Consider the following 22,252-nt stretch of genomic DNA (forward strand, 5'->3'; position numbering starts at 1 on the left):
TAAATCATTTCAATTCATCTCATTATTATAGTTTTTTTAAATTTTTATATAAAATATAATAAATAATTAAATTTTTTTAAATTTTAAAAAATAATAATATTATTAAAAAATAATATTTTAATAATTTTTATCTAAAATCCTCTCATCTCATTTTACTGTTTAAATTAAGCTTAATGTTCTGTCCATCTGTTCATTAGCCTGTTTGACCGATGATTATGGTCTTGCCTGGAAAGAGGAAAAAGACAACCTTGATTAACTGAACAAGGGGGACGATTTGAATAATTTGATTGCCAATATTGCAATTTGCAGAAAATACTTTGAATAAGGAAGAGGTTACATAACTGGCCCTGTGCTTTCAATTTGATGGGTATTAAAAAATAATAATAATAAAAATACAAACAATAAGCACTGGGAAATATCTCAGGGTCCAAATTTTATTAAAAAAACAAAACCATGGGACTGACAGAAATGTCACTCTCTTTTAATATTCGTCACGTGAGTGAGTAGTACTTTTAAAGAGAAAATTTATTTAAGAATCTCATATTTAATATATTTAGTATATTTTATAAACTTTTTACATCAATTATATTAAAAAATATAATGTATAATATAAAATTTCTTAAATAGAATTATTTAAAAATAATTAATATTTTTAATTTAAGTACGACTACATCTATAAAAAAAATTATATAAAATAATCTCATAAATTGGTATCAACATCTATAAAATAATTATATAAAATATTAGATAAGGGGCAGCATTGTTCTTCGAAAATCCAAAACGTTCAAGAATATCGGAAGCCTCCTCCTCTGAAGCAACCCCGGACTTCTCTTCACTGCTAAGTTTCTGAAAAACTTTCTCAAAAAAAAAAAAAAGAAAAGTTTCTGAAAAAACTGTTGAGCGAGCGTGTTATTCAAAACCCATTTTCAATTCAGAGACTTAACAGATTTTGCTCTCCCGTGGATTCTTCTGCTTTCTTTTGGCTTCAGATTTTCTGTTGCTCTCTCTGTTTTTCTCTCTTGTTACATCCTTTCTTTTTGGAGTCTTGAATTATGGGCCAAAGCAATTCCATGAGCCAACAACGACCCAGAGCGGAGTTGCTCTATGAACTGGTCAGCACTGGAAACGTGGAAGCCATCAAAGCTCTTTGCAGTGAAGGTGCTAGCCTTGAGGTAAAGTCAACGATGCTCCTCTTCCTCCCCCCTCCTAATTCGTTTATTCTCAACATTTTAAGTTCAATCATCTACATCTCATTCCTCATTTCTGATAAGTTTGGGAATGGCGGTTAGCATAATGGGCTTCCACATGGTTATTGATTTTTCTGGCAGGAAGCATCAATCTGGTTATTGAGAATTAAGTACGAATGGCTATAAACGACATTTCTTGGTACAAGAATAAACAAACTAGGGTGAATTTATCAAGTCAGGGTATCCTGTCATCTTGGGTCTTTGTTATGGTCATCGATTCTGTTAAGAAAATAACTTGGGACTGTATCTTCGTGATTGAAACAATGATTGTACTGGTTCTCTAACAGAAACAATTCTTCGTGTTAATTCTAAAACTTGATTCTTTTGCTAAAAGCTGTATGTGGTTGCTCTATGCGTGTTTATGGAGAACGTTTTGACAATTTGATTTTTGTACAGTGGATTGACAGAGAAGGAAGGACCCCCCTCATTTTGGCATGTATGAATCCCGAACTGATTCATGTTGCCAAAACTCTTATTGAATTGGGTGCCAACGTCAATGCTTATTGTCCTGGTATGCCTGTGAAAGTCTTACATTGTCCACTGAATCGTTGGCTATTATGTTACAAATGGGGTAGTTTGAAAGTCAGACGTATATCTTGTTGCATAACATATACAAAGTTATTCGTCTTTAATTTACTTCATGTTCTTGCACCAAGTTACTAATTATTTCAATAACATAACAACTGAAAAAACAAAATAATCATGATAAAACAGTTACAAAAGTTGTGTGGCACTTTAAATAATAGCAATACTATGAACAGGAAAGATTAATTGTATCTTCTTGATTGCTTTCTGATTTGTTTCATATTTGGCAGGGGCTCATACGGGTACTGCTTTACATCATGCAGCAGAAAAAGGCTTGGAACAGTCTGTTAAGTTACTTCTTTCCCATGGAGGTTTGTTTTATCATATTAATGTGGATGGGCTTCATTGCTGCAACAAGCTGATATCATTTATTAGCGTGATTTTTATTTTGCCACATCTAAAGGACTAGTTTATTAATAACTGTTGCAGCAAATACCCTGGTGAGGAATGATGATTGTCAAACTCCACTTGATGTTGCCAGAGTAAAAGGGCACGCCAATATTGTTCGTGCAATTGAGGTGTGCGTGAGAAATTTAAAAGTCGCAATTACTTGAAAGCTCTCTCCTTTCTCTCTCTCTCTGTAGTCTAATTTGTTCAAAGTTGTACTCTTTGTTTGTTGCTTTTCAGAATCATGTCTGCTATTTCTCTGGCTGGTTGCGGGAGTTTTATGGTCCAAGCTTTCTTGAAGCATTAGTGCCTAAACTGTTATCAAGAACAATGTCTGTATAGTATTCACGTTCTCTATTTTCACTGCATTTTTTTTTCTTTTTATAAGTCTTCACTGCATTTTCTATAATGCTCTTTTTATGGATATCATTTTCTATCATGCACCTTTGAGAGCACACAAATGCTAGTTATAGATACAATATCTACGATTTTTCCCAAAGGGATTTAAGCATTTTATTATTAAAAAAATCCCTATATATGTTTCTTTAATAAGTAAATAGAAAAAGATCCCTATATATGTTTATGGTTGCTGATATGAGTTCATTGCATGCAGTTGGGTTGTTGTTATACCTTTTGGTTCCAGTAATTCTACAATGCCTCTCAAAATGGAGCTCAAAATATATCGTACTTTGCAAGTATGACAGAACATAGTCGGTGAAGTTATTTATGGATTTATACTTTTGTGATTCTAATTTCTTTGTCTGGTGGGAATATTTATCTTTCTTTTGGCTGCCATCACCTATTATGAAATTGGATTATGGGAAAAAAAAAAAAGATGAGTAAGACTGCCAGATGGTATCTACCTATGATATCATAGAAAGTAATAGTATGGTATGAGTTGTATGACCCTGGCTGATACATGCTGGCATCCCTACTCAACCTTGAGCATAGATGTTCATATATTCAGTTTTTTTTTTTGGATACGGGGGTGGGGGTTCGAACTTGGTTCTCCCATTTGGAGACCAGGTCTTATACCATCTGGTCCAAAGGACCTTGGCATATATTCAGTTTGTTTCAAAGATTCTAGAGATTATTCTTGATTAACACCTTAGCGCAAAGATAAACCTTGGGTAGAAAGGTGCGGTGTGTGTGTGTGGGTGCACAACCTAATGGATGTGTTTTAGCCTTTCTTTCTTTTGTATATGCTTGGCCTCTTAAGTTAATCGGTCGATATGATTGCTATAATAAAAGACACTCTGTGTGAATCTGGCTGGCTCCTTTCTTTGTCTGAATGCCAATGCAACAATTCTGTCCATGATTCGCTAATTTAATGGATTGTAAACCTGGTTGGGTCATGGTTTTTCCTCTCTAGGTTTTTCCTCACAATAAGGATTCGAAGCACTTCTTAAATTTGCCATTGTTTCCAAATTTTTGCATTTGAGTTGCCACAGCCGCAAACCAAGTTCCCGGTATTGGCTGGTGGATGAATGATAATCATTGCCGCAGCAATAAATTTCTCCCTTATTCATGTGGTTCTCTGGCTCTGAGGCGTTGCCCACATAAACAGAATTTGGGTTTTATACCCATCATTTTGCTGCATCCTTTTTCCCCTATTTTTGAGGGGAGAATCCACTAAAATTTGTTGAGCTACTAAAGTAGCGGCCAAAAATACTTCTTGCTACCAGCTGTACTCGTAGAGTAATTCCTCTAAGAATCGAAGAAACATTACTTATAATTTGTACTTCAAGATATGTTAACTGTTTTAGAGCCTATTTGGTTACTTAGAATATCTCAGTATATCTGTGAATAGTAGTTAAATGATTTGAGTTAAGATGTTTTATTGGGTTTTGGAAAATGAGAGAGAAAAAGTTGAATAAAAATATTATAAAGGTAAAAAATTGTTTGAATATTTTTTTTTAATATTATTTTTGTTTTGAAATTTGAAAAAGTAATATTGTTTGTGTGTTTTGTTTAGGAGTTTGAGAAACTTGTAATGATTTGATAAAAAAGTTGAAAATTTGAAATTGAAAAGTGTTGTGTGTTTGAGTGATGTTTGGAAAGGAAATATCTGAGAATAATTGTGTTGCCAAACGGACCCTTCATTACCTATGCCTTTTTTTTTTTTTTTTGTAGGCCATTACCGACTCCTTTATTTGTGCATTTGAAAGATTGTACTTCAAAAAAATTGTTTTTCACATTCATATCCTACTATTTCTTTGTGCTTCATATAAACTGTGATTTTGATCAATGAACAGGATGCGCAGCCTCGCTCAGTTATTGCTCTTTGGAAGGCCAAAATTGAGGAACCTGATTTTCATCAAAAGGAGCCAGCACTAACTATAGTTGACCAGTTTACCAGTAATTCTTGCTATTGAAATTATTATTTCTTAAAAGTGATAAACAAGCATGTAAAATGTTAATCAACATATCATACTATGTTTGCCCAAATGTTTTGTTCTTTTTTAATTCTGGGTTTTTATTTGTTTGAAGTGGATGTCCTAGTTCATCTGGAGTTGAAACCGCAACCGACCATTTTTTTTTCTGATAAATAAAGATAACCTATTTAAAATGGAAAAAGAGCATGTTTTACTGAACACCATTTTACTCTTTTTTTTAAAATAAATAAATAAATAAATAATAATGGCGTATATTTAATGTCTATTCTCCTTGCTGTCTTGCTGAGCTGTTTCTATCTACTAATCACGTATTTCTTATCAGAAACTCGGTATAAGCTTGCATCCACCATCGAGGGTGATAAACAGCAACTTCAACGGTTACATAATGCGTGCATAGGAATTCCTCAGGTACACTATCAAAAAGCATTCACAGAATGTAATTCTGCTGCATGTTACAAGTTTTCGCATTTCATGCATGATAGTTGCATGGATTTCTAAATTTGTTGGTATGGATGACTGCTCATAGTAATGGAAACCATGTTCCGGTTCACAATAGAATGTTTGCAGTGTATTCTTCAGTAACATGATGACTTATTAGCTGTAACTTTTCTTGATGGTACAAGAAATGTGGCTATTTCTTTTGGCCACTTGTTTAACCAAGTTAAAACATTGCAATGCACTATGGAGTACATTTTAAAAATCTTGTTCTGAAACACATTAATGACAAATTAGTTTGAATACTGGAATTTGCTGTTGGTTTATTTATGGGACAATCTGCTTGCATAACAACAGTAGCTACCTTTACATCAGGATGAATGATGAGTTAGTTATGAATCAGTCAATTGGGCAGGGTGCAGGTTTGCCTAAGCTCAGCCCAAAGAAATTTCTGCTCATCAAGCTTGGCTCCACCCAACTAAAGAATTAGAAGTTATACTATTATTTTTTGTGTAATTAAGACTGTAAATGGATATTTAGGAGAGTGAAGGAAGTGAGTTGTAGCATAAAAGTAGCTGGGGAAGGAACCTTGAGCATCTTAATGATATCTTTTTCTTTTGATTCATCCTTAGCCAAATCAAATTGGAGCATAAAGAACCCACAACATTGCCGTTTATTGTCTCCACTTTCAGGTTATGCCTCCCCCAGTGCTTGACAATACACAAACCTCAACTCTAGAAGCTGCACCTCAAACTTCTGCAGAAGCTGTTGAGAGACCCCCTGCTGTAGGAACTGCAAAAATAAATGTAAGCAGCAATGGGAGGATGGATCAGCCGTCAAAAGAAGATTACAATGGATGGGATTTGCCTGATTCTGGGACGGTTGGCATTACAACTCAACATGGGCAAACCAGTGGTAATGTTTCTCCTGTTGCTCCCACAAACAGTGGCGTTTCTACATCCGCTTCAGCTTCAGTTCCATCTGCTCCTCCTATTCCTAAGGAGTGTTTGGACGAAGGGCCAATTCACTATCCATCCATTGATTTCAGCCCAGTGGACTGGTCTGTTCCAGCCAGAGAGGATGGGGCTTCTGTAACAAATGATGTGAAAGATGAAGGCAGTTCTTCCTCGTGTATCATATGTTGGGAAGCTCCAGTAGAGGGAGCATGCATTCCCTGTGGTCATATGGCTGGTTGCATGTCCTGTTTGGTTGAGATCAAGGCCAAGAAAGGTGTTTGCCCTGTATGCCGATCCAATATAAAGCAGGTTGTGAGGTTTTATGCTGTCTGATAAGTGAACATATTATTATGGAGCTGGGAAACTGGGATTGTTTTAAGATTTTGACATTAATATATTTTTTATCCATGAGCTTGTGACATTCATTTAATGGGGTTTTGAACATAAATGCACACATTGCAACCCTGTCATTTTTGTGATGTACAGTTAGCAAGGGGAACTGCTCTCTCTTTTTATGGAACTGTTCTGGAAACGCTGTCTTTTCAATGTTACTGCAATTACAGAGTATGTATAGACTAGCAGTCTGACAAGTACCTATGCTATGGCCTCTATGAATCTGCTTCAGTGCTATCGGTGGTGTGTAATCCATCCCTTGGAGTAGAAGACGAGGAAGTTACGTCCATAAATCTTGCCTAAATATGATTTCACTAGCCAAGAGTCCTGTACATGAAGTTATAAACCAATATACATCAGATGCCAGAGAAAATTGCAGAGCATTACAAGCTTATGACCAATAAACTCGTGAACACCAGATCAACTACTTGGTACAACTGCCACAAGCACAACAGAGCACTACAATCTCTATAATGCACTATAACGCTACACAACTTTAAAAAAGCTCTCATTAGATGCATTTTACAACCAAGAATGGCTTAATGCACCAAGAATGGCAGCAACAAAGATCTCATGTTTATAAGAATGCATAGATGCAAAAAGCACCATCAGCCTTTTATATGGTATTTAAATGATTTAACCTTGAATATTTCTATTTTATGTGGGAGTCACATCTGATGGCTTAGTGTTGATGTGTGTTATAAGTTAAAAAGAAAAAAGAAATTTTTTCACTGTGATTATTGGTCTCTTTAGATATAAATCTTGGGTTTCTTGCAGGTTGTGGAGTGGTGGAAGGCAGCTGACTCCCTTGTTCAGGAGTTTCTTGAAGAGCAACCACTGTATCTTCTTCTTCTCGTGCTGACTATAGATTCCATTCACAGGTCAAGATTGGATCACAGAAAGATGCTTCTAAGGGAGCAGCTTTAGTCTGCAAAGCAAGTTCTAGTGGTCATAGGAGAAATCCAGACTTCTCAAGGCAAAACAGGCATGGCTTCTCTAGAAACAGGCACAGGCAAAATGAAGAGAGAGAGAGAGCCTTGATAACCTCAATGAATCTGATGCGTTATCATCGAAAAATGGACCATTACTCTCCCTCTCCAATACCCCAAAGTTCCATGCAACTGCAGCCCCTGGACCTAGGGAGAAGGAGATAGTTGAGCTGTTCAGGAAGGTTCAGGCTCAGCTTCGAGAGAGAGCTGCATGCAAAGTAGAAAAAAACCTCGAAAGAGCAAGGCAAAGAGAGTGATACTGTAGATTCCCTCCTTGAGTTATTAAGGAAACACTCTGTAGAGCAAAGCAAGAGAAACAGCAGAAGCAATGGCAGCAACAAAGATCTCATGTTGGACCAGCAAGTGCAGAATGACTCCTACAATGGAAGAAAAAGTACAATCTACTTAGGCCTGTGCAAAAAAAGTTATGGACCCGACCACCCGATAGATCACCCGCCCAATCCACCCAATTAATTCATGTTGAAATTAGATGCAGGTCCAATCCGCTGGCTATCGGACGAAACTGTAGCCCGTCCGTCCTTTCTCTCTCTCTCTCCAGCAAAAACCCTAGTACTCATGATGCTTCACTCTCAACTTTAAGGATGAGCTTTCCATCTCCATAATGTCCGGTAAACACCCAAGGCAGAGCTTTCCATCTCCAGCAAGGTATCGGTGATTTGGCTTATGATCATGTTTACGCCCATCCGATTTCTCCAATCCTTTTATTTCATCTGCATTATAGTTTGTCTCTGGCATCGGATGGGCGTAAACATTTTTAATGATGAGAATGGAGTTTTGCAGCCAAAAAATGAGCATGGGGATTTGAGTGCATTGAAGCTACCAGAATTAAGGGCACTTGCAAAGTCTCTTGGTCTAAGAGGGTATTCAAAGATGAAGAAGAGTGAGCTTGTGGAATTGCTAAGTGGGAGTTTGGTATGATCCATGATGTATGACTGAACCAAAAACATGATAGCGTTTACGCCCGGTTTGTATTCGTAAGCTATCTTAATTCATTTCAACTCATCTCACTACTATTCATTACTATTCATCAACTTTACCTCATAAATCTCATTACTATTCACAACTCATCTCACTACTATTCACAACTCATCTCAACTCATCTTCGAATCCAAACGACATTTGTTTTGGTAGTAGACACTTATGATCAGTTTGTTTTGTACTCCTGTTCTAACCCTCCTGAAGGCTTCAATGACTCTGGCGAGTTCTAAATCTTTCCTTTCTCCATTTCCTAGGACTTTTTGGATATGAGCTATTGATGTCCATGTTGAGATTGTTCATTGTTGTCTCTCTTGTCATGTTACTTTTTGGTTAAAATGCATCGAACTCAACGTGCGGGTGTTTCTTATTTTGATGGTAAGATCATAGGGGAAAGTTTCGGACTTTGATTAGCAATTGCATTTTTTAGCATCTTTTGCCGGCAAAGTTGATCCGTTTTGCTTGCTTAATTCGTAATACCATGGAGGAGATAATAAATACAGCTCTTGGTTCTCCATGTTTATAATAGAGCACCGAAAGCAAATATATATTTTTTCTATTGATAATTGTCGTTGTTTTGAAGAGATTACTTTCAAATCGGACTAGGTGAATCAGGGGTTTTTACACCCACTTATAAAATTTTGACACAAACATTTTAAAAGAAGAATAATAGAATCACACAAGGCAAGCAAATCTAGCAAATCCATTCTCTCTCCTCTTTCCCCTTCACTCTCTCACTCTCTCCCCCTCTCTCCACTCTCTCTCTGTTTTTTCCTTTGCCGAGCTTATTTTTGGCATATGCACCCAAACACTCAAAAAGATTGAAGCACCAAAAATCTATATTTGCCATAGCAAGCCCTCTTCTAGTATACAATCTCTCTATAAACCCTCTAAATTTGGGCAAGAAGGGAATGGTGAGAAAATTATATTCTTTTTTCTATTTTTTCCCAATTTTTTTTTTTTAAAATCCTTTTCTTCATTTGTTGTATTTCAGACCTTTTTGTGATTTCTCGTTTAAATTTAGAGATTTTAGGCCAACAATGGCAGAGTAAGAAGAGAGCGCAAGCACAAAGAGAGGGTCGAAAGAGAGAGCGTCCGACAAGAAAAGAGAGGAAGAGAATGAAGAAAAGAAAAAGTAAATTTTATTTACATGTTGTGGAGTTCTATTATTTTTCTTTTAGAATGCTTATGTGTCAAAATTTTATTAGAGGGTTTTAAAATCCCTAGTTCACCCGTCGCCTCTCCCTGTTTTGAATGCCTCTCCCTCTTTTGAATGAACCATGAAAGAAAGGGGACACCTAACGTTATATGTAAATGTTTTAATTTTCTCTGTCTGTCTGTTCATTAGTCTGTTTGACCGATAATTTTTAGTGTATTGGTATATATATATTTTTTAAAAAATATTTAAATATAAAAAAAAAAAAAAATCAATTTTGTACTAGCGAAAATGCCCAGCAGTCAAGGCAGGCCCACACGCTACGAGGATTCTTGAGTCTCAACTGAAAAAGGGGGTGATTTGAATAATTTGATTGCCAATATTGCAATTTGCAGAAAATTCTTTGAATAAGGAAGAGGTAACATAACTGGCCCTGTGCTTTCAATCTGATGGGCATTAAAAAAAAAAAAAAAAAATACAAACAATAAGCACTGGGAAATATCTCAGGGTCCAAATTTTATTAAAAAAGTAAAACCATGGGACTGACAGAAATGTCACTCTCTTTTAATATTTGTCACGTGAGTGAGTATTTTTAGAGGAAATTTATTTAAAAATCTCATTTTTAACATATTTAGTATATTGCATAAACTTTTTACATCAATTATATTAAAAAATATAAAGTATAATATAAAATTTTTTAAATAGAATTTTTTAAAAATAATTAATTTTTTAATTTTTTTTAAAATTACAATGGAGCAGACTCACGCTGTCGCGCGTCAACTTTCTGTACGTTAAAACTCATTTTTTTAAAATTAGGCGTGATTTAAATACAGAAATGTTTTTAATTTATCTCATTTTATTATTATAATTTTTTTAAATTTTTAAAGAAAATATTATAAATAATTTAATTTTTTTAAAATTTAAAATAATAATTATATTAAAATATAATATTTAATAATAATTTATTCATCTTCAAAAATCCAAAACGTTCAAGAATATCGGAACCAGCCTCTGAAGCAATCCCGGACTTTCTTCACTGCTAAGTTTCTGGCGCTTCTCTTCGCTGCTTTGAGCAAACCCGCATGCAGCTATTTTTTTATTATTTTTTTTATCTATTTTTTACTATTATTAAATATTTTATTATTATTTTTTCGTACTATTCACAATTCTTTTCAACTTTTTTTTTTTAAATAAAAAAAAGGGTACCAGTTTCTGGGACTTCTCTTCGCTGCTAAGTTTCTGAAAAACTCTTGAGCGAGTGTGTTATTCAAAACCCATTTACAATGCAGAGAATTAACAGATTTTGCTCTCCCGTGGATTCTTCTGCTTTCTTTTGGCTTCATATTTTCTGTTGCTCTCTCTGTTTTTCTCTCTTGTTACATCCTTTCTTTTTGGAGTCTTGAATTATGGGCCAAAGCCATTCCACGAAACAACGACCCAGAGCGGAGTTGCTCTATGACCTGGTCAGCATTGGAAACGTGGTAGCCATCAAAGCTCTTTGGAGAGAAGGTACTAGCCTTGAGGTAAAGCCAACGATGCTCCTCTTCCCACCCCACCTTCTAATTCGTTTATTCTCAACATTTTAAGTTGAATCATCTACATCTTATTCTTCATTTCTGATAAGTTTGGGAATAGCGGTTAGCATAATGGGCTTTCACATGGTTATTGATTTTTTCTGGCAGTGGAAGCATCAATCTGGTTATTGAGAATTAAGTACGAATGACTATAAACGACATTTTTTGGTACAAGAATAAACAAACTATGGTGAATTTATCAAGTCAGCGTATCTTGTCATCTTGGGTCTTTGTTATAGTAATCGATTCTGTTAAGAAAATAACTTGGGACTGTATCTTCGTGATTGAAACAATGATTGTACTGGTTCTCTAACAGAAACACTTCTTCGTGTTAATTCTAGAACTTGATTCTTTTGCTCAAAGCTGTATGTGGTTGCTCTATGCGTGTTTATGGAGAACGTTTTGACAATTTGATTTTTGTACAGTGGATTGACAAAGAAGGAAGGACCCCCCTCATTTTGGCATGCATGAATCCCGAACGGATTCATATTGCCAAAACTCTTATTGAATTGGGTGCCAACGTCAATGCTTATCGTCCTGGTATGCCTGTGAATGTCTTACGTTGTCCACTGAATCGTTGGCTATTATGTTACAAATGGGGCAGTTGCACTAATTGGCCACTAGTTATAGTTTGAAAGTCAGACGTACATCTTGTTGCATAACATACACAAAGTTATTCGTGTTTAATTTACTTCATGTTCTTACACCAAGTTACTAATTATTTCAATAACATAATGTTGCAGTGAAGAATTTCTATGTATTTCATTTACTGTAAAGAAGGCTATTACAATTGATGCTTTATTATAGACGTGAGTTGAAAGAATACAAAGAATGGAATATTCTAGGCCTAGTATTGCGGTTTGTTACAGAGGGTAACAGCGCATGCAGTGCAGTGTTGGTTACGTGATTGCGCTTGAATCCTTTTGCTGTGAGGCTTGTGAGCTGACGGCTGTTTTAGAGACAGTTTTGTCCTTAACATCCTCCCTCAAGTCAAGCGGTAAAGGCTGGAGACGAAGACTTGAACATAATTTTGTAAAATGAAGACTTGAACATAATTTCTGAGGAGGTCTGCAAGCTGGTCTTTTCCAGATATGAAAGCAACATTCAACGATTTATTCAGAACTCAATTACGAACAAAGTGAAAGTTGATTTCGACATGCTTTGTTTGTGCGTGAAAAACCGGATTGGAGGAGAGTTAAGTTGCTCCCAGATTGTCACAGTAAAGTAGAGGAGCACAAGTGAGAGTTACTCCAAGGTCTTGACAGAGATGTTGCAGCCAAATTACCTCAGCCGTAGTGTTGGCAACAACTTTGAACTTAGCCTCTGTTGAGGAACGTGCGATGGTGGGTTGTTTCTTTGAAGACCAAGAGATTAAGTTGCATCCATGAAATATACAAAACCCGCTGGTTGATCTCCAATCATCGGGACACCCAGCCCAATCGGCGTCAGAAAATGCAGTAATATTTGAAGTAGAAGATGGGGAGAGTAGCAAACCAACATTAGATGTCTATTTGAGGTATCTAAGGATGCGCTTAAAGGCTTGCTAGTGAGGTACACGAGGAGTGTGCATGAATTGGCACACTTTACTGCCAGCAAAGGCGAGATCAGGCTGTGTAAATGACAAGTATTGTAGGGAGCCGACTATGCTACGATACAAAGTAGGGGGTCTTCAAATAAATTTCCAGTGAAAGCACTTAATTTTTCCGAGGTGGCCATTGGAGACTTAATGGGCTTAGCAAGATGCATGTTTGTTTGCTTGAGTAGATCAGTGATATACTTTTGCTGTGTAAGAAGCAAACCTTTTGAATTGTAAGTTGCCTCAACACCCAGGAAGTAGTGCAAATTGCCAAGATCAGTAATAGGGAAGTCAATCCGTAAGGTTGGGATGAGATTAGAAATTCATTGTAGAGAGGAACCTGTGACCAAAAGATCATCAACATAAACCAAGACAAAAGTGGTGACAGTTCTAGATGTGCATAAAAATAGAGATGGATCCCTTGAGGAGATGGTGAATCCAAGGTCTGTTAGGCGACAACTCAGACGTGAATACCATGCATGGGGAGACTGTCGAAGACCATATATTGCTTTGTTTAACCTGCAGACATGAGAAGGAAATTGAGGGTGAGAAAATCTTGGAGGTTGAGCCATAAACACAGTTTTGGTTAGAGGGCGCCATGCAGAAATGCATTCTGCACATCAAACTGCCGAATAGGCCAATTTTGTGAAACTGCTAGGGCAAGAACAACATGAACGGTTGTGGCCTTAACAATGGGGCTAAAGGTTTCTTCGAAGTCTATACTAGACTGTTGAAGAAACCCCTTAGCGACGAGACGAGCCTTTCTGCGTTCGATTGAGCCATCGGCAAGTGTTTTGTTGCGAAAAACCCATTTATAGGCGACTGTGTTTGGAGCCTCTGAAGTTGGAACTAATGACCAAGTTTGGTTAGCAAGAAGGGCATTGAATTTTTTTTGCCATAGCTTCACGCCACTTAGGATACTGCTGGGCGATGGTGTAGCTGGAAGGCGTTTCTGGTACAGTGTCTGGGTTGTTGAAGAGGGCACGGGGATGGGGCCATTTGATGGTGCCATCGTGAAATTGCCGAGGGCGAAAGGGAGTTGGTGCGTGATCTGGTGACCATCGAATGTGTAGGTTGCTGGGTGAGGTAGGGTGGGAGAAGTGTTGCGTTTGGGTGGTGGGGAAGATGCAAGGGAGGAAGGATGCGGGCCCAGAATAGAGGAAGAAGAAGGAGAAGTGACCTTTGGGGAATTTAAGTTGAAAAGAGGTAGGGCCACGTGAGTGGGCTGAGTGACGGGCTTGGGCTTAGGAAGAGTAGCATATGGAAAGTTAGCTTCATTGAACTTGACATCTTTGGAAATATAGGTTCGGCCCGTTGGGATATGATGACAGACGTAGCCCTTATGGACAGGACTTAGTCCTAGAAAAACACACGAAACTGAGCGAAAGGAGAATTTGTGGGTATTGTATGGAGTGGTTAAAGGCCAACATTTGGAGCCAAACACCTTTAAGGAAATATAATCAGGATGTTTTTGATGGAGTAGCAAATAAGGAGATGAATTATGGAGTGTGTGAGTTGGTAACATATTTATTGAATAAACGGCATGAAGAAATGCATGTGGCCAAAAGGTTAATGGAACCGAAGAATTAGCAAGAAGTTCCAAGCCTGTGTCAACAAATATGGCGGTGTTTCCTTTCGGCGATGCCGTTTTGTGTATGAGTATGGGCGCATGTTATTCAATGTGTAATACCACAGGATGCTAAGTAATTTGAAAAGGGCCTAAATTCAACCCCCAATCCGATTGAAACTGTTTTATTTTTGTGTTAAATTGAAGTTCAACTTATGCTTTGAATTTGACAAAGATATCGAAAGCTTGAGATTTAGATTTTAATGGAAATAACCATGTGTACTGAGAGATCGTCTACAAAAGTGATATAAAATTTATAACCGCCATGAGAAACATGAGGGGATGGTCCCCATAAGTCTGAGAAAACAAGTTGAGATGGAGCAACAGATTTATTTAATCGAGTATAAGCTGGAAATCTATGCATTTTAGCCTTAGCACATGCATCACAGAATGAGATCATGAAGTGGTCATATGGCAGATCATGTTGTTGGAGGATGGAGCGAACCAACTTGATGGAGGGATGGCCAAGTCGAGAGTGCCATTGTGGAACCGAGAGGGTACAGGTCAAAGCAGATGGAGGCGCAGCCGTGATGAAAAGGAATAGAGGCCATTATTTGTGGTCCCTTGAAGAAGAAGTTTCCACGATTTGCAGTCCTTAACACATAAAGAGTTAGAGAAAAATTCAAAGAACACATCATTATCGATGCAAAATTGACGTACTGAGATTAGATTCTTCTGAAGGAAGGAACACAAAGGGTTTTATTAAGAAGAAAAATAAATGAGGGAGAAGAGAAGGAAGCTGAACCAGAGTGAGAGATGGGCATGGTAGAGCCATCACCAACACGCAGCTGATCTTCTCCATGATACTCAGCAGCTTGAAATATAGGTTAGCCAGATCACTTGTGATGTGGTTTGTGGCTGCAGTGTCCGGGTACCAGCTTGCATCCGAAAGATAATTGGAGGAAGAAAAATTTGTAGTGATGGGAGGGGCAGTAGTGTAAGCTTGGTTGAACTGATAGAGACGTGAGTGCCAAGTGGCCTTGTCAATTACTTACTTGACATATGAAACGTTGGTCAGTAGGTGATGAGGAACCAGTACCAATGTTACTTGAATGACTGCCACGACCATGGTTTGAATTATAACGGCCACCATTATGTCTGCGATAAGAGTTTCGACCACCACGACGCCCCCGGCCATGTGAAGCAGAGGAGAATTTGGCCATTAAATTGGTAGAGGTCTCCGTGGGGAAGATGCTCGTGTCTGAGTGATGAAGTAAGCGTGCTTCATGAGCCAGCAAGTGCCCGAGCAACTCATCAGGGGTGATATGGGACAAGAGCATCATACTCAGAGCCAAGACCAGCAAGGAGATACGGGACAAATTCAGCAGGTGGTAGGGGACGACCAGCAGCTGCCATTGTATCTGCCAGAGTTTTAGCTTGACGAAAATAAGTTGAAATGGGGTCAGATCCTTTCTTTAAAGATGCAAGCTGCAGTTGGGTTTGGATTAGGCGTGCCTGTGAAACTGATGCATAGGTGGACTCAAGAGTGAGCCATACGGCTCGTGCAGATTCATAGCCAACAACCTGAGCAATAAGAGGTTCAGAAAGGGAGGAGATAAGGGCAGACATTACCGACTAGTCTTGTTGCAGCCAGATATCATATGCTGGGTTTGGGGTGAGGTCATCGAGCTCTGGTTTTGGGGGAGAGCATGAGCCATTGACGTATTTGTAAAGACGTTGACCACGGAGATATGGAAGTAGCTGAACTTTCCATAGTAAATAGTTTTTTGGTGTGAGTTTTACAGAAATTGTGTGGGAGAAATTTGGGTGAGGTAGGGTGGGAGAAGATGAATCTGGTGAGGAAGCCATGGAAGTTAGTCCTTCAAGGGCTCTGGTACCATGTTGCAGTAAAGAATTTCTATGTATTTCATTTACTGTAAAGAAGGCTATTACAATTGATGCTTTATAGACGTGAGTTGAAAGAATACAAAGAATGGAATATTCTAGGCCTAGAATTACGGTTTGTTACAGAGGGTAACAGCGCATGCCGTGGAGTGTTGGTTACGTGATTGTGCTTGAATCCTTTAGCTGTGAGGCTTGTGAGCTGACGGTTGTTTTAGAGACAGTTTTGTCCTTAACACATAACAACTGAAACAACATAATAATCATGATAAAACAGTTACAAAAGTTGTGTGGCACTTTAAATAATTGCAATACTATGAACAGCAAAGATTAATTGTATCGTCTTGATTGCTTTCTGATTTGTTTCATTTTTGGCAGGGGCTCATGCGGGTACTCCTTTACATCATGCAGTAAAAGAAGGCTTGGGACAGTCTGTTAAGTTACTTCTTTCCCATGGAGGTTTGTTTTATCATATTAATGTGGATGGGCTTCGTTGCTGCAACAAGCTGATATCATTTATTAGCGTGATTTTTATTTTGCCGCATCTAAAGGACTAGTTTATTAATAACTGTTGCAGCAAATACCCTGGTGAGGAATGATGATTTTCAAACTCCACTTGATGTTGCCAGAGTAAAAGGGTGCGCTAATGTTGTTCGTGCAATTGAGGTGTGCGTGAAAAATTTAAAAGTCGCAATTACTCAAAAGCTCTCTCTCTGTAGTCTAATTTGTTTAAAGTTGTACTCTTTGTTTGTTGCTTTTCAGAAGCATGTCTGCTATTTCTCTGGCTGGTTCCGGGAGTTTTATGGTCCAAGCTTTCTTGAAGCATTAGCACCTAAACTGTTATCAGGAACAATGTCTGTATAGTATTCACGTTCTCTATTTTCACTGCATTTTCTATAATGTTGTTTTTATGGATATCATTTTCGATCATGCACCTTTGAGAGCACACAAGTGCTAGTTATAGATACAATATCTACCATTTTTCCCAAAGGGAATTTAAGCATTTTATTATTAAAAAAATCCCTATATATGTTTCTTTAATAAGTAAATAGAAAAAGACCCCTATATGTTTATGGTTGCTGATATGAGTTCATTGCATGCAGTTGGGTTGTTGTTATACCTTTTGGTCCCAGTGATTCTACAAGGCCTCTCAAAATGGAGCTCATAATATATCGTACTTTGCAAGTATGACAGAACATAGTCGGTGAAGTTATTTATGGTTTTATACTTTTGTGATTCTAATTTCTTTGTTTGGTGGGAGTATTTATCTTTCTTTTGGCTGCCATTACCTATTATGAAATTGGATTATGGGAAAAACCAAAGATGAGTAAGACTGCCAGCTGGTATCTATCTATGATATCATAGAAAGTAATAGTATGGTATGAGTTGTATGACCCTGGCTGATACATGCTGGCATCCCTACTCAACCTTGAGCATAGATGTTCATATATTCAGTTTGTTTTTTTTTTTTTTTTTATACGGGGGTGGGGGTTCGAACTTGGTTCTCCCATTTGGAGACCAGGTCTTATACCATGGACCTTGGCATATATTCAGTTTGTTTCAAAGATTCTAGAAATTATTCTGTAGAAAGGTGTGGTGTGTGTGGGTGCACAAGCTAATGGATGTGTTTTAGCCTTTCTTTCTTTTGTATATTCTTGGTCTCTTAAGTAAATCGGTCGAGATGATTGTTATAATAGAAGACACCCTATGTGAATCTGGCTGGCTCCTTTCTGCAGGAACTTATAAACATATTCCATGGGCAAAGTCCCATAAGAAGCCTTCTGTCTTTTGCCTGCCCCCCCCCCCCCCATCTTTCTTAACCTCTTTGTGCCGTTCTTATGTCAATTATGGAGAGTTTGTTTGGTAAATCATTTTATACTGCAGAGCCCTACTTGCGACGATCTGGTGCTGTATACATGCAGACCTTGATGTAAAAACCTGTCTGCTAAGAAATTTCACTTAATTAAAAGTTAGTTCTCTGTAAGTTTAATAAGTATTCGCTCTTTAGATACTGTATGTCTGAATGCCAATGCAACATTTCTGTCCATGATTTGCTAATTTAATGGATTATAAACCTGGTTGGGTCATGGTTTTTCCTTCTAGGTTTTCTTCACAATAAGGATTCGAAGCACTTCTTAAATTTGCCGTTGTTTCCAAATTTTTGCATTTGAGTTGCCACAGCCGCAAACCAAGTTCCTGGTATTGGCTGGTGGATGAATGATAATCATTGCTGCTGCAATAAATTTCTCCCTTATTCACGTGGTTCTCTGGCTCTGCGGCGTTGCCCACATGAACAGAATTTGGGTTTTATACCCATGTGCTGCATCCTTTTTCCCCTATTTTTTGGGGGAGAATCCACTAAAATTTGTTGAGCTACTAGAGTAGCGGCCAAAAATACTTCTTGCTACCAGCTGTACTCGTAGAGTAATTCCTCTAAGAATCGAAGAAGCATTACTTATAATTTGTACTTCAAGATATGTTAACTGTGCTTGTTTGGATACTTAGAATATCTCAGTATATCTGTGAATAGTAGTGAAATGATTTGAGTTAAGATGTTTTATTTCAAGTTAAAAATTGTTTGAATATAATTTTTTTTAACTTTTTTTTGTTTTGAAATTTGAACAAGTAATTTTTTTTTTTTTTTTTGTGTTTTGTTTGAGAGTTTGGAAAAGTTGTAATGATTAGATGAAAAAGTTGAAGATTTGAAATTGAAAAGTGTTTTGTGTTTGAGTGATGTTTGGGAAGGAAATATCTGAGAATAATTGTGTTTCATTACCTACTGTGCATTTGAAAGATTGTACTTCAAAAAAATTGTTTTTCACGTTCATATCCTACTATTTCTTTGTGCTTCATATAAACTGTGATTTTGATCAATGAACAGGATGTGCGGCCTCGCTCAGTTATTGCTCTTTGGAAGGCCAAAATTGAGAAACCTGATTTTCATCAAAAGGAGCCAGCACTAACTATAGTTGACCAGTTTACCAGTAATTCTTGCTTATTGAAATTATTATTTCTTGATATATAATCTTCTAATTGATGGCATTTGATTTATAGACGATTAATCACCAATAAATGTCTAGTTGTCATGAGTTATTCATGGCACAAATACTATTGTGATTATATCTTGGTCAGAAGTTCGTGTGGGGATATGTAGTGATCCTTTGATATTTCTGAAACATGTAAGCAAGGCATGTATGGAGTTTTTGACGTCTAATTAGTCATTTGTTGGAGCTGTTGGAATCATTCCTTTTAAGTAGACATGTCTCGTGCTGTTGGAATCTTCCCTTTTAAGTAGGCATGAAGTTGTGTCTACACACCACTTCTCTTTAAGGTCCTACATTGTAGAAGCATCCGCTGCATTTATCAAATTACTCCATATTGTTTTTCTCTATTGATCATATCAGCTTGTCCAGGATGTGCTTTTGTGGTGGACACAAGACACCCAAATTATCTGTTTTCCTGGTTTTTTTTTTTTTTTCTTAATTTGGATAGTGCATTTTTTTTTTTGAATGTACCCATCTCATTGCATTTCTTATAAATTTTGCATTCTGGGTTTAAGCCTTTTGTAAGTCATTATGTCCACTGGCAATTTATGATATATTTGACAATGAAAATATGGAACTGAAGCAAAACAATGCTGCATCCTGTTGTCCATCTAGTGCAGGGGGAAATCTTAGGCCACGTACCTTTCTTAGGTTATGTGTCTAACTACTGATTTTGGTACTGTGATTGCTTTTTTGGGCCCGCTAAATAATGCCAAAGTGTTATTACAAAGACATACTTTATGCTCTTCATTGAAGTTAGAAGTTATAAGCCTGTAAACTGTTTTTTTTATTGGTAAAGAAAGTGATAAATAAGCATGTAAAATGTTAATCAACATGTCATACTATGTTTGCCCAAATGATTTATTCTTTTTTAATTCTGGGTTTTTACTTGTTTGAGGTGGATGTCCTAGTTCATCTGGAGTTGAAACCGCAATTGACCATTTTTTTTCTGATAAATAAAGGTCCCCTATTTAAAATGGAAAAAGAGCATGTTTTACTTTTTTTTTTTTTTTTAAATAATGGCGTATATTTAATGTCTATTCTCCTTGCTGTCTTGCTGAGCTGTGTCTGTCTACTAATCACGTATTTCTTATCAGAAACTCGGTATAAGCTTACATCCACCATTGAGGGTGATAAACAGCAACTTCAACGGATACATAATGCGTGCTTAGGAATTCCTCAGGTACACTATCAAAAAATATTCACAGAATGTAATTCTGCTGCATGTTACAAGTTTTCGCATTTCATGCATGATAGTTGCATGGATTTCTAAATTTGTTGGTATGGATGACTGATAGTTACAAGTTTTCATTTCCGGTTCACAATAGAATGTTTGCAGTGTATTCTTCAGTAACATGATGACTTATTAACTGTAACTTGTCTTGATGGTACAAGAAATGTGGCTATTTCTTTTGGCCCCTTGTTTAACCAAGTTAAAACATTGCAATGCACTATGGAGTACATTTTAAAAATCTTGTTCCGAAACACATTAATGAAAAATTAGTTTGAATACTGGAATTTGCTGTTGGTTTATTTATGGGACAATCTGCTTGCATGACAACAGTAGCTACTTTTACTTCAGGATGAATGATGAGTTAGTTATGATCAGTCAATTGGGCAGGGTGCAGGTTTGCCTAAGCTCAGCCCCTAAGAAATTTCTGCTCATCAAGCTTGGCTCCACCCAAATAAAGAATTAGAAGTCATACTATTATTTTTTGTGTAATTAAGAATGTAATGTTTTTCATCTAGTAATGTTTTTCTCATTCAATTTCCATATTCATTTACTTTTATAATCTATTTTTTTTCCATTATCCTAATTTATTAATATTGATTATTTGATATTTTTCTATATAGAGTTAAAAGCATCATTCATTACAACTATTGATGACTGAAGAGTCGAAGACTACATTGGGAATCTATTTGGAATCTTGAAGAATGAAGATTTGTGAAATTTTATTCAAGAACAATTGTTACTTACTTGCTTAAGACAATTTGGTTTTGTTTGTAATATGTATTAAACATCTAGTGGAGTTTTTATTATTTATTTTTAGTTATCTAGTAATTAGTATATAAGATAATAAGACTATGAATGCCAGTCACAATGGGTGGGCCCTGCTGTAGGAACCGCAAAAATAAATGTAAGCAGCAATGGGAGGATGGATGAGCCTTCAAAAGAAGATTACAATGGATGGGATTTGCCTGATTCTGGGACGGTTGGCAATACAACTCAACATGGGCAAACCAGTGGTAATATTTCTCCTGTTGCTCCCACAAACAGTGGCGTTTCTACATCCGCTTCTTCAGCTTCAGTTCCATCTGCTGCTCCTATTCCTGAGGAGTGTTTGGACGAAGGGCCAATTCACCATCCATCCATTGATTTCAGCCCAGTGGACTGGTCCGTTCCAGCCAGAGAGGATGGGGCTTCTGTAACAAATGATGTGAAAGATGAAGGCAGTTTTTCCTCGTGTATCATATGTTGAGAAGCTCCAGTAGAGGGAGCATGCATTCCCTGTGGTCATATGGCTGGTTGCATGTCCTGTTTGGTTGAGATCAAGGCCAAGAAAGGTGTTTGCCCTGTATGCCGATCCAATATAAAGCACGTTGTGAGGTTTTATGCTGTCTGATAAGTGAACATATTATTATGGAGCTGGGAATCTGGGATTGTTTTAAGATTTTGACATTAATATATTTTTTATCCATGAGCTTGTGACATTCATTTAATGGGGTTTTGAACATAAATGCACACGTTGCAACCCTGTCCTTTTTGTGATGTACAGTTAGCAAGGGGAACTGCGCTCTCGTTTTATGGAACTCTTCTGGAAACGCTGTTTTTTCAATGTTACTGCAATTACAGAGTATGTATAGACTAGCAGTCTGACAAGTACCTACGCTATGGCCTCGATGAATCTGCTTTAGTGCTATCGGTGGTGTGTAATCCATCCCTTGGAATAGAAGACGAGGAAGTTACTACTTGGTACAACTGCCACAAGCACAACAGAGCACTACAATCTCGATAATGCACTATAACACTACACAACTTTAAAAGGCT

The 22,252-nt window shown here is 37.2% G+C and overlaps 3 protein-coding genes across 4 annotated transcripts; all 3 read left to right on the plus strand.

The window, feature by feature from the left end:
• The first annotated feature begins 772 nt into the window (after window positions 1-772).
• On the plus strand, window positions 773-22,067 carry LOC121251175 (putative E3 ubiquitin-protein ligase XBAT34). Of its 2 annotated transcripts, XM_041150536.1 has the most exons (10): window positions 773-1,172; window positions 1,644-1,758; window positions 2,063-2,143; window positions 2,262-2,350; window positions 2,460-2,551; window positions 2,833-2,914; window positions 4,475-4,577; window positions 4,938-5,023; window positions 5,743-5,839; window positions 21,325-22,067. In XM_041150536.1, the coding sequence occupies exons 1-10, from the start codon at window positions 1,053-1,055 to the stop codon at window positions 21,681-21,683; spliced, it is 1,224 nt and encodes a 407-aa protein (XP_041006470.1). In that variant the 5' UTR covers window positions 773-1,052; the 3' UTR covers window positions 21,684-22,067. The 2 variants fall into 2 exon arrangements, with proteins under 2 accessions (XP_041006470.1, XP_041006469.1); XM_041150535.1 differs by lacking the exon at window positions 21,325-22,067 and having other exon boundaries at window positions 779-1,172; window positions 5,743-6,485.
• LOC121250831 (rho-N domain-containing protein 1, chloroplastic-like) lies at window positions 6,521-8,363 on the plus strand. Its single transcript, XM_041150063.1, is given in 5 exon segments — window positions 6,521-6,570; window positions 7,229-7,421; window positions 7,424-7,623; window positions 7,625-7,797; window positions 8,131-8,363. Coding segments are annotated over 5 exon segments (813 nt in total). The 3' UTR covers window positions 8,328-8,363.
• Window positions 10,733-21,160, plus strand: LOC121251177 (putative E3 ubiquitin-protein ligase XBAT35). Its single transcript, XM_041150540.1, has 9 exons — window positions 10,733-11,063; window positions 11,540-11,654; window positions 16,538-16,618; window positions 16,737-16,825; window positions 16,922-17,013; window positions 17,263-17,344; window positions 19,041-19,143; window positions 20,301-20,386; window positions 21,058-21,160. The coding sequence occupies exons 1-9, from the start codon at window positions 10,947-10,949 to the stop codon at window positions 21,061-21,063; spliced, it is 771 nt and encodes a 256-aa protein (XP_041006474.1). The 5' UTR covers window positions 10,733-10,946; the 3' UTR covers window positions 21,064-21,160.
• Window positions 22,068-22,252: the final 185 nt, after the last annotated feature.

Source organism: Juglans microcarpa x Juglans regia, chromosome 2D (genome assembly GCF_004785595.1).
Source record: "Juglans microcarpa x Juglans regia isolate MS1-56 chromosome 2D, Jm3101_v1.0, whole genome shotgun sequence".
In the NCBI taxonomy this organism is placed as follows: domain Eukaryota; kingdom Viridiplantae; phylum Streptophyta; class Magnoliopsida; order Fagales; family Juglandaceae; genus Juglans; species Juglans microcarpa x Juglans regia.

What these genes read in the sequence shown, in the direction of transcription:
- LOC121251177 (XM_041150540.1), top strand. Translation starts at nt 10,947, where the DNA reads ATGGGCCAAAGCCATTCCACGAAACAACGACCCAGAGCGGAGTTGCTC. An exon ending in CGTCAATGCTTATCGTCCTG is followed by an intron (nt 11,655 to 16,537) that starts GTATGCCTGTGA and finishes CATTTTTGGCAG; the next exon opens with GGGCTCATGCGGGTACTCCT. An exon ending in GTTACTTCTTTCCCATGGAG is followed by an intron (nt 16,619 to 16,736) that starts GTTTGTTTTATC and finishes TAACTGTTGCAG; the next exon opens with CAAATACCCTGGTGAGGAAT.
- LOC121251175 (XM_041150535.1), top strand. Translation starts at nt 1,053, where the DNA reads ATGGGCCAAAGCAATTCCATGAGCCAACAACGACCCAGAGCGGAGTTG. An exon ending in ATATTGTTCGTGCAATTGAG is followed by an intron (nt 2,351 to 2,459) that starts GTGTGCGTGAGA and finishes GTTGCTTTTCAG; the next exon opens with AATCATGTCTGCTATTTCTC. An exon ending in AAACTGTTATCAAGAACAAT is followed by an intron (nt 2,552 to 2,832) that starts GTCTGTATAGTA and finishes CATTGCATGCAG; the next exon opens with TTGGGTTGTTGTTATACCTT.